The sequence below is a fragment of the Bombina bombina genome, chromosome 1 (genome assembly GCF_027579735.1).
Source record: "Bombina bombina isolate aBomBom1 chromosome 1, aBomBom1.pri, whole genome shotgun sequence".
Taxonomy (NCBI): domain Eukaryota; kingdom Metazoa; phylum Chordata; class Amphibia; order Anura; family Bombinatoridae; genus Bombina; species Bombina bombina.
This window is the reverse complement of record NC_069499.1, coordinates 37,236,901-37,249,191: the sequence shown is the minus strand read 5'-3', so window position 1 is coordinate 37,249,191 and position 12,291 is coordinate 37,236,901. Positions and strand designations below refer to the sequence as shown.

The window sequence follows — 12,291 nt, the reverse complement described above, 5'->3', positions numbered from 1 at the left end:
AAGTTCCTGCCTTGTCCCTCCCATCATCCGTGTACTTTAGCTTTGGTATTGGTATCCCACAAGTAATGGATGATCCGTGGACTTGATACACTTAACAAGAGAAAACATAATTTATGCTTACCTGATAAATTTATTTCTCTTGTAGTGTATCCAGTCCACGGCCCGCCCTGTCCTTTTAAGGCAGGTCTAAATTTTAATTAAACTACAGTCACCACTGCACCCTATGGTTTCTCCTTTCTCGGCTAGTTTCGGTCGAATGACTGGATATGGCAGTTAGGGGAGGAGCTATATAACAGCTCTGCTGTGGGAGATCCTCTTGCAACTTCCTGTTGGGAAGGAGAATATCCCACAAGTAATGGATGATCCGTGGACTGGATACACTACAAGAGAAATAAATTTATCAGGTAAGCATAAATTATGTTTTTTTACATTTGTCCAAACTGTATCACACGAGGAGGCGCCCTTGTCTTTGTGATTTTCTTTGCACAGAGAGAGTATTTACCCAGACTGGTTTTGTGACAAGGAGCTGACTTCTGGATCTAAGGGAGAATCTTATATATGTGCTACCCAGGAGGACTAATAAACCTCTGAAGTGCCCTCCTAATCTTGGGACTGTCTGAGCATCAATATCCTATTCAGATAAGAACTTATTAGAGACTTAATACTATTTATTTATTATATATTGTTTTAAGCTGCATTTTCTGTTTATATTGATCTCATTACATCACATTTGATGAGAGTCCATGTCTCATTTCTTCTGTAATTGTCATTATTATTTTGTCTTTATACATTATTATCTGATCATTTTATATTATTTTTATAGTGTTTATTGTTTTTACTATACTTCAGTATTATCCTACAGATTGTTGTAATATATCTATATTTATATTAGGCCTTGGTTGGCCTTTTTTTAAAAATTATATTTTTAAAAATTATATATTTCTTCTAGCGCCCCCTAGAGTTACGCTTGTATAGTGTAACAGGTATTTTTAATGTGGCAGTAGCCTATTTCTAGGTGTTGCAGTGGCTCCCGAGTCTTGGCGTTTGTTTATTTCCAACGTCTGCTAGTGGACCTTTTGGGATTTGCTTCCTGCCGGTTCCATCCTCAAAGGTGGACCTAGACCTGAGTTCTGGTGTTGACACTAGGTTAAATCCTTTGGATGTGGCTTGGTCTTTCAGACAGGAAGGCTCTTTGCCTTAGAGCTTACACAGTTAGAATTTCTTCACCGGGTTCTGCCCTCCAATTCACCTTCAGGCCTTAGTTGGCGCTGTGTGGATTCAGCCCAGGCCAAGTCTTCGACATAGCTTTCATAGCTGTCTCAGAGTTTTTGTGGATTATAGGTTTGGGAATAATTTTCCAGTGTTCGGTCCAGATCTTCCGGTGTTGGGGATTTTTATCCTAGTTTCCCCGGGCAGTTTTGTCTTGGTCTCTTCCTTGTCAGCAGGGAGAGAGTATTCTCTGGGGTATGTGGATCATGATTTTTCCTTCCAATCATCCTTGGGGTTTTTGTTTTTTTCTTTTTCAGTCAAGCATTTTGAATTTAGGTTTGTTCTTCTGGTTCCATGCCTGTCAGGACCTCTTTGGTAAATGGATTATTTCCGAGATAGTGAGTTCCTCCTGCGTAGACGGGAGGGTCTTAAATTTGCTGGTGGGCAGAGGCCCACTACGTCTCTTGGCAGCCATCTATTCTCTGAGCGGGCTCTTCCTGAACGGATGTTCCTTACAATAATTTTTCGAATGTGTTTCTGTAGAAAGCAGATCGAGTTTCTCAGCTGAGGTCCGCTAGACTTCGTGGACTAAAGGATTCCCGGCCTAGGAAGCTGTAGGTTTGGAGTTTGAATTCTGCTGTGGCAGTTTTCTTAAGAATCTGAGGAGGTTTATTTTAACCTTTTTCTTCTCGGCCATGTCTCTCTCTTCCAAGGATGGATCGATCCTATCTGGAGTGGGCGTCAGTGAGTCTGTTGCTCCTTTTTTGCCCTTGAGTTCGTAATCTCGGTTTAGAGGCTTAGCTGCCATGAGAGTTCCCTTGTTGCAGGGATCTTCCGGGTTAGGGTCTCTTTGCTGAAGGGTTTCTGTACTTCCTTCTGCTCGTAGCCTGGTTCATTGTTACCTATTTTAGGTGTGGAGGGCTCCCTCTCTTTTTGTCGGGAGGAGCCAGCTTGTCCTGACTCTCTTCTGGATCCTTGGAGTATTCTTCTTCTTCTCTAGATTGAGCAGGAAAATGTCTTGTGTAGCTAGTTCTTGTTCGAAGGGGCAGCCAGCAAAGATAGCCTGTTGGTTACGTTAGCTACCTGGCAAGCGGAAGGTTCCAGCTGGTTCCAGCTGTAGTTCCTTCTCTGGTATGTGGTTTCACAAGCAGTCTTTGCTCTCTTTTGTGCTCCGGTTCCAGCGGTTCATTGGTCTTTCAGGTATTCAGTTGTTTTTCTAGGGCACTGCCTGTGCAGTTGGTGGTCTTTGAATCTTATTCAAGAACTTATTTTGTCTGTATTTTGTTTTTTTCTAAGTATCATAGTTTCTGTAGTTGTGGTATCCCTTCTTATAAGTTTTTTTCTGAGTTTTTGTCTCCTTGTCCAAATGGGAAGAAATTCTCCCTTTTTTTAGGGAATCTTACCCAGAGTTTTCTGTCAGACTTCATTGGAATAGACAGTTTTTTCCTTTATATTATCATATATGGGGAGTGCAGGCTTTTTGGAAGCTGATTGACTTCCCCCTTGTTGGTGGATGAGTATTTTTCTGGTCCTAGGAGACTGCGGGACACAAGCCTCCTTAGAGGTTTATGGCTCAGTTCGAGTGCAGTGACATCTTTCTGGGTATCTGGCATGAGATCCTATGTTTCTGTTGGGTGGCTGCTTGGTCCTCCTAACATTCTTATTCTTTTTAATGTTTTGCTTCTATCAATGAAGCCTTCGGGAGTTTGGTTTTCTTGCAGGCTGTGGTGCCCTCAGGTTGGGCCACCTCTTAATTGTTCCCTCCCGTTAGCATTCAGTGTCCTCTGTAGCATGGGTATACTTTCCCACAAATAATGAATGCAGCTGTGAACTCTCCCTGTATTTATATAAATAAAAAGAGAGAAGCGCTTAACCTGGGAACGAACAATAGCATAATAGCTTGTTCTACGGCTAGTTACCACCCAAGAAGCAGCCTCTTTTTGCTCAACATGTGCCTTTCACAGAGAAGAACTTTCCTGAAGCATATCAGTCTGATCCTAACTTAACAGTACAGTCCAGCCCCGAAATTCCAGGCACTCCCTCTCTGAACGAGAGACACAGCAAAACCCCAGACGTACCTTTCGGCCTAGTGTGGGCCTCGTCTCCCTGTATTTAGAAGGAAAGCATAAATTATGACTTACCAGTTAATTTCCTTTCCTTTGATACAGGGAGAGTCCACAGTTCCCGCCTATGCCCTCCAATGGGTGGCCCTTAATTTAAGTTGTTTTCTTCTGGCACCTATTTCACCCTGATATTTCTCCTACTGTTCCTGGTTCCCTCGGCAGAATGACTTTGGGATGAGGGAAGTGGGGGAGGTATTTAAGCCTATGGCTGGGGTGTCTTTTCCTCCTCCTGGTGGCCAGGTTCTGTATTCCCACAAGTAATGAATGCAGCTGTGGACTCTCCCTGTATCGAATGAAAGGAAATGATCTGGTAAGTCATAATTTGTGTTTGTTTTTTTGTTTTTTTAAGTTTAGCAACATTTAGTCAAAAGATTTGTTTTATAGCAAATGTATAAAAGTAATGTTTACAGGTATTGACATTAATTTGTGTTTTGATTTTTTTTTAGAACTGTTGACCTTGCACCTATTGACCAATTTATTTATGTTCAGACCGTTAATTTAGAAAATAATAACCTTACATCCTTCAGTGGTTTAATTTACCTGCCAAACATTAAGGTGAGTTTATTGTTGCTCATTAAATTATAATAACACATTGCTAATTTTTTAAAAATTGAATTTTGTGAGCATGTCAAATTGAATCCAAGGAATGAAACCCACATCTCCTTCCTCTGGTTTTACTCTCAATTAAATGAGACCCAAACCTTTTTCAAATGAAGCCTCTGAATTTCACTTTTAATAAAGCACAGCCATTTAATATAATGCTTGTCATCTGTTTGCAAGAAAGGGAAGAAGCTATGCAGCATATGATTACAAATGTACAATATTATCTATTTTATTTTTAATTATCTCCTGAGTTATACCTTTCTTTATGATGTATTTAGAAATTGGAAATCTCAGAATTAACTGCATTTACAGTTGACCATCCCTTGAAAAGAGTAACGTGAGGTGCAAGGTCACTATTAGTACTGGAATAGCTTTCTACCCAGATCTCATAGCTTAAACAGGCTTTATAAGGTGATCATATTGTTTATTCTTCTTTCTACGTCATGTTCTGTGTAGATTTCGTTTTCCCTTATCTCATTAGTTCTAAGCACACAGAAACAATGATTACCCTGTTAATGCACTATACAAGCTCCCATATTGAACCAATGAGACTGGTAAATCTTGGAATTTATATTCTGAAGTCTAAATTTCTTTCATTAGATGGTGAAAGTCCACGAGTCAACATGTGTGGGAATATTCCCCTCCTGACCACTAGGAGGAGGCAAAAGACACTCCAACACACTAGAGTTGTAAATCCCTCCCACTTCCAGTCATTTTCTTTTACCTCCTTGATGAGGCTTACATGATTGTGGGGAAAACTCCTTTTTCTTCAGTTCGGCTTCTATTGATCACATTTATAAGGCAGCTACTTGGTCTTCTTTACACGATTTTTTGAAGTGTTATGCCTTTGATGTGCATGCTTCTTCTGAGGCTGTCTTAGAAACGCTCTGTGGTCTGTAGTGCCTGATTAGTTACAGCCTGCCTTCACTGTTTTTTTTGTGTGGACTCCACTGATTGGGTATTGATTCCCACATATGATAACTTGTGGACTCTCACCATCTGATGAAAGAAAATAAAATGTATGCATACCTGATAAATTAATGTCTATCATGATGGTGAGAGCCCATGAAAGAAATTAATTTATCAGGTAATCATTAAAGTTAGAACTTTTAGAACTTTAAATATTATCTTCTAAGGTACCAGATTTGATTTAAATCATATTGAGCTAGTTTTAAGGGCAACTTCTGGTACACTAGCTTACATCATAAAGAGCATCACCATGCAATAGATTTCTCATACTAGGATTACTATTTACTAATATAAATAATGCCTTCCAGCTCAAATCAGTATTACCAGGAAGAAAGAGGCAAATTGTTCATTTTTTCTGCAAGGTCTGTCAGGGTAAAAAAAAGGACATTTACCGTAGGGGTTGAAAGACTTTTCAGTAAGGGAACTGATCTGCCTAGAGTCTATTGCATTCTTTTTGTATCCCATCATAAGACTTTACACATTGAACATTTGTGACACATCTTCTAATGAGCGTCACAGGGTAATAATTACCTGTACAGTTAAAAATCTTATCTAAGCTGCACCTTAAAAAAAAATTAAAAAAAATTCTACCATAATATGTGTTTGGTCTTGTAGATATTTACTAAGGAAGAGTACCTTCTTTTACTGACTTATTCCCTTTCCATGCTTATTTCCATAATATCTGGCAAATTTATAATAAATACTGAATTGATTGTCTCTCTATATAGAAATATATATAGCACCATTGTGAGTTTTATATTAGAAATATCTTCACAACAACAGTAAGAACTACTCACAGCTTGTGATTTTGATGCATGATTAATTCCGCATTTGCCAAGGAAATATATATGTAGTGGATTTTGTATCTGATTACTGTACATTTTCTCTACCTAATAATCAGAGATTTATTACAGAGAGATGTATTATAGTGCAGATAGTCATGTTTGCCGCAGGGCACTCTGGATCTAATTTGAGGCATTTGTTCTTTTGTATTCACACTAACTTTGTGACAACTACAGGTTGGCAAATCTTGGTTTCAATTGGGATACAATAGGGACACTGAACCCAAATTTTTTCTTTCAGGATTCAGATAGAGCATGAAATTTTAAGCAACTTTCTAATTTACTCCTATTATCAAATTTTCTCTATTCTATTGGTATCTTTATTTGAAATGCAAGAATGTAAGTTTAGATGCCGGCTCATTTTTGGTGAACAACCTAGGTTGTCCTTGCTGATTGGTGGAGAAATTCATCCACCAATGAAAAAGTGCTGTCCAGAGTTCTGAATAAAGAAAAAAGCTTAGATGCCTTCTTTTTCAAATAAAGATATCAAGAGAACGAAGAAAAATTGATAATAGGAGTAAATTAGAAAGTTGCTTAAAGAAATTACATTTGTTTCATAAGGTGGTGAAAGTCCATAATCCATTACTCCTGAAATAAAACTCCTGGCTACTTGGAGGAGGCAAATCTTCCCTAAACTTTCAAGAGCACTTCTTCCCTCCCATCTCAATGGTATGAAAGTGGTATGGGTGAAGAATTGGGGTGCTCTGGATTATTTGATGAGAGGGGTTTTCAGTCTGATATGGGGCCCATTTCCCCCCCTCAGAGAGCTGCTACTAAGAGACAGAGGGGAGCTGGGGTATGGGATAGTGAAAATAATTACTCCTGATGTAGCAGTTGATAACAAGCCTGCCACAGGTGTCGCAGGGACTTGTCCTCAGCCTCCTGATGTTCCTTCTCTTTCAATCAGATAATGTCACAGATGTGGCTTATATCAATCACCAAGGGGGAACTCAGTTATTTTGCAATGAAGGAGGTTTCTCGTATCCTATCTTGGACAGAGAAGAATCTATGTACAATCTCTGCAATTGATAGCGCAGGAATAAAGTATTGGGTAGCAGATTTCCTTTGTCATCAATCTCTTCATCTGGGGGAATGGTTTTTACATTCAGAAGTGTTAAATCAGATTGGGAATCTTTGGGGGTCCTCCACAGAAAGAACTAATGGCTTCTCATTTGAATAAAAAACTTCCCAGGTATTTTGCTTGATCCAGGGATCTTCAAGCTGAGTAAGTATATGCTATAGCAGCTCCCTGGTCTTTTCTTCTTGCTTACATCTTTCCTCTGCCCAGAGTAATATCTCGGATCAAGAACAATCATCTGTAATTTTGATTGCTCCAGCTTGGCCACACAAAACTTGGTATGAATATCTAATTCTGATGATGTCCAGTTGTCCTACGTGGCCTCTTCTTTTTCAAGGTCCTTTCGCTCATGAAGACCTCAAGTCTCTCCGCTTGATGGCTTGTAGATTAAATGCCTAAATGTAAAGCAATGAGGTCACTAGAAAGATATATCACAAAATTATCACAAAATTTCTGGTTTGATGTAAAAAGAATAACTTCAGTTGGCGTTCTTTTATAAATCTTAGGATTCTTTAATTTTTACAAGAAGGTTTGAATACAGGCTCTGTCTGTGTTATTTGTGTTTAAGCCTTGGTTAGGATTTGTCCCGTTAATAAAACAATGTCCCCTTCATGGAATTTAAATTTAGTACTTAAAATATTGCAAGCTTCTCCTTTTTAGCCAATGCATTCTTTAGATATCTTTCTTGGAATGTTTTGTTTCTACTAGCAATTTCTTCTGTGAGAAGAGTTCCTGAGTTATCAGCTCCTTCCTGTGATCCTCCTTACCTTATTTTTTACCAAGATAAGGCAGTTTAGCAGACTAAGGGCTAGATTATGAGTGGGGCCCAAGTTAGCACTCCTGCTTGAGTGTAAACTACACTAGATGTGGGAAAACAATATTGTGACCGCGTTAATATAGTCTACAATAAATCACGAAAACTGGGGTGGAAAACTAACACCCATACTCGCACTGTAAAATATTCTAAATAATCCATAGAATATATTTTTAAAGTATGTTTAATATTTTTTAATTTATATTCATTTCTCTTGTAAGGTGTATCCAGTCCACGGATCATCCATTACTTGTGGGATATTCTCATTCCCAACAGGAAGTTGCAAGAGGACACCCACAGCAGAGCTGTCTATATAGCTCCTCCCCTCACTGCCATACCGAGTCATTCTCTTCCAACTCTCAACAAGCGTGGAGGTAGTAAGAGATAAGTGGTGAAATGTAGCTGTTATTTTGCTTCAATCAAGAGTTTATTATTTTTAAATAGTACCGGAGTTGTGCTATTTTGTTCCAGGCAGGAAAAAAGAAGAATCTGCCTGGGATTTCTATGATCTTAGCAGGTTGTAACTAAGATCCATTGCTGTTCTCACACATGACTGAAGAGAGAGATAACTTCAGCGGGGGAATGGCGTGCAGGTTATCCTGCTATGAGGTATGTGCAGTTAATATTTTTCTAGAAGATGTGAAGGCTAGAAAATGCTGCTGATACCAAATTTATGTAAGGTAAGCCTGAATACAGTGATTTAATAGCGACTGGTATCATGCTTACTTTCTGAGGTAATACGTTTGCTGGCATGTTTAAACGTTTTTATATATACTTTGGTGAAAAAACTTTATTGGGGCCTAGTTTTTTTTACACATGGCGGGTTAAAATTTGCCTAGAAACAGTTTCCTGAGGCTTTCCACTGTGTTACTATGAGTGGGAGGGGCCTAGTTTAGCGCTTTTTTTCGCATTAACTATTACAGACTGAGACATCCAGCTTCTTCCAGGAGTCCCCTGAATGCTACAGGACATCTCTAAAGGGCTCTTAGGCTTCCAAAATCGTTTGTTGGGGATGGTAGGCCCACAGCAAGGCTGTGGCAGTTTGGTGCAACTGTTAAAAAACGTCTATCGTTTTTTTGATCCGGTTTTTGAACTAAGGGGTTAATCATCCATTTGCAAGTGGGTGCAATGCTCTGTTAGCTTATTATACACACTGTAAAAATTTCGTTTGATTTACTGCCTTTTTTCACTGTTTTTCAAATTCTGACAACATTTGTTTCTCTTAAAGGCACAGTACCGTTTTTTATATTTGCTTGTTAACATGATTTAAAGTGTTTTCCAAGCTTGCTAGTCTCATTGCTAGTCTGTATAAACATGTCTGACATAGAGGAAACTCCTTGTTCATTATGTTTAAAAGCCATGGTGGAACCCCCTCTTAGAATGTGTACCAAATGTACTGATTTCACTTTAAGCAATAAAGATCATATTCTGTCTTTAAAAAAATTATCACCAGAGGAATCTGACGAGGGGGAAGTTATGCCGACTAACTCTCCCCACGTGTCAGATCCTTTGACTCCCGCTCAAGGGACTAACGCTCAAATGGCGCCAAGTACATCCAGGGCGCCCATAGCGTTTACTTTACAAGACATGGCGGCAGTCATGGATAATACACTGTCAGCAGTATTAGCCAGACTATCTGTATTTAGAGGAAAGCGAGATAGCTCTGGAGTTAGACGAAATACAGAGCATGCTGACGCTTTAAGAACTATGTCTGATACTGCCTCACAATATGCAGAAGCTGAAGAAGGAGAGCTTCTTTCTGTGGGTGATATTTCTGACTCAGGGAAGATGATGCAACCTGATTCTGATATTTCTACATTTAAATTTAAGCTTGAACACCTCCGCGTGTTACTCAGGGAGGTTTTAGCTGCTCTGAATGACTGTGATACAATTGCAGTGCCAGAGAAATTGTGTAGACTGGATAAATACTATGCAGTGCCGGTGTGCACTGATGTTTTTCCAATACCTAAAAGGTTTACAGAAATTATTACTAAGGAATGGGATAGACCAGGTGTGCCGTTCTCTCCCCCTCCTGTTTTTAGAAAAATGTTTCCAATAGACGCCACCACACGGGACTTATGGCAGACAGTTCCTAAGGTGGAGGGAGCAGTTTCTACTCTAGCAAAGCGTACTACTATCCCTGTCGAGGACAGTTGTGCTTTCTTAGATCCAATGGATAAAAAGTTAGAGGGTTACCTTAAGAAAATGTTTATTCAACAAGGTTTTATCCTACAGCCCCTTGCATGCATTGCGCCTGTCACTGCTGCTGCGGCGTTCTGGTTTGAGTCTCTGGAAGAGGCTTTACAGGTAGCGACTCCATTGGATGAAATACTTGACAAGCTTAGAGCATTTAAGCTAGCCAATTCTTTTGTTTCTGATGCCATTGTTCATTTGACTAAACTAACGGCTAAGAATTCTGGTTTTGCTATCCAGACGCGCAGAGCGCTGACGTTACTTCAAAATCGAAGCTGCTTAACATTCCCTTCAAGGGGCAGACCCTATTCGGGCCTGGTTTGAAGGAGATTATTGCTGATATCACTGGAGGAAAAGGTCATGCCCTTCCTCAGGATAGGTCCAAACAAAGGCCAAACAGTCTAATTTTCGTGCCTTTCGAAACTTCAAGGCAAGTGCGGCATCAACGTCCTCTAATGCAAAACAAGAGGGAACTTTTGCTCAGTCCAAGACGGTCTGGAGACCTAACCAGACCTGGAACAAGGGTAAGCAGGCCAAAGAGCCTGCTGCTGCCTCTGGATGCCTCTGGATGAAGGAACGGCCCCCTACCCGGTAACGGATCTAGTAGGGGGCAGACTTTCGCTCTTCGCCCAGGCGTGGGCAAGAGATGTCCAGAATCCCTGGGTATTGGAAATTATATCCCAGGGATATCTTCTGGACTTCAAGGCTTCCCCCCGCAAAAGGGAGATTTCACCTTTCACAATTATCTGAAAACCAGATAAAGAGAGAGGCATTCTTACACTGTGTACAAGACCTCCTAGTTATGGGAGTGATCCATCCAATCCCAAAGGAGGAACAGGGACAGGGATTTTACTCAAATCTGTTTGTGGTTCCCAAAAAAAGAGGGAACCTTCAGAGCAATTTTGGATCTAAAGATCTTAAACAAATTCCTCAGAGTTCCATCATTCAAGATGGAGACTATTCGTACCATCCTACCTATGATCCAGGAGGGTCAATACATGACTACAATGGATTTAAAGGATGCTTATCTGCACATTCCGATACACAAAGATCATCATCGGTTTCTCAGGTTTGCCTTCCTAGACAGGCACTACCAGTTTGTAGCTCTTCCCTTTGGGTTAGCTACAGCCCCAAGAATTTTTACGAAGGTCCTGGGGTCGCTTCTGACGGTCCTAAGGCCACGGGGCATAGCAGTGGCCCCTTATTTAGACGACATCCTGATTCAGGCGTCAAACTTCCAAATTGCCAAGTCTCATACGGACATAGTGTTGGCATTTCTGAGGTCGCATGGGTGGAAGGTGAACGAGAAAAAGAGTTCTCTATCCCCCCTCACAAGAGTTTCCTTCCTAGGGACTCTGATAGATTCTGTAGAAATGAAAATTGACCTGACAGAGTCCAGGTTATCAAAACTTCTACATTCCTGCCGTGTTCTTTATTCCATTCCTCGCCCTTCGGTTGCTCAGTGCATGGAAGTAATCGGCTTAATGGTAGCGGCAATGGACATAGTGCCGTTTGCACGCCTACATCTCAGACCGCTGCAACTATGCATGCTCAGTCAGTGGAATGGGGATTACACAGATTTGTCCCCTTTACTGAATCTGGACCAAGAGACCAGGGATTCTCTTCTCTGGTGGCTATCTCGGGTCCATCTGTCCAAAGGTATGACCTTTCGCAGGCCAAATTGGACAATTGTAATGACAGATGCCAGCCTTCTAGGTTGGGGTGCAGTCTGGAACTCCCTGAAGGCTCAGGGATCGTGGACTCAGGAGGAGTCACTCCTTCCAATAAACATTCTGGAACTAAGAGCGATATTCAATGCTCTTCAGGCTTGGCCTCATCTAGCGACAATGAGGTTCATCAGATTTCAGTCGGACAACATCACGACTGTGGCTTACATCAACCATCAAGGGGGAACAAGGAGTTCCCTAGCGATGTTAGAAGTCTCAAAGATAATTCGCTGGGCAGAGATTAACTCTTGCCACCTATCAGCTATCCATATCCCATGTGTAGAGAACTGGGAGGCGGATTTTCTAAGTCGACAGACTTTTCATCCGGGGGAGTGGGACTGATAGATGCTCTAGCAGTGCCTTGGTCCTTCAACCTGGCTTATGTGTTTCCACCGTTTCCTCTGCTCCCTGGTCTGATTTCCAAAATCAAGCAGGAGAGAGCATCGGTGATCTTGATAGCGCCTGCGTGGCCACGCAGGACTTGGTATGCAGATCTGGTGGACATGTCATCCCTTCCACCATGGACTCTGCCGCTGAGACAGGACCTTCTACTTCAAGGTCCTTTCAACCATCCAAATCTAATTTCTCTGAGGCTGACTGCCTGGAGATTGAACGCTTGATTTTATCAAAGCGTGGTTTCTCCGAGTCAGTCATTGATACCTTTATTCAGGCACGGAAGCCTGTCACCAGGAAAATCTATCATAAAATATGGCGTAAATATCTTTATTGGTGT

At 40.8% G+C, this 12,291-nt stretch overlaps 1 protein-coding gene across 1 annotated transcript in view; it reads left to right on the top strand.

The window, feature by feature from the left end:
• LRRC9 (leucine rich repeat containing 9) overlaps positions 1-12,291 on the top strand; it is a 716,419-nt gene that overhangs the window by 433,116 nt on the left and 271,012 nt on the right. Inside the window, exon 23 of the mRNA XM_053705244.1 lies at positions 3,779-3,887. Coding sequence (XP_053561219.1) covers positions 3,779-3,887 — 109 coding nt within the window. The remainder of the gene's footprint in view (positions 1-3,778; positions 3,888-12,291) is intronic.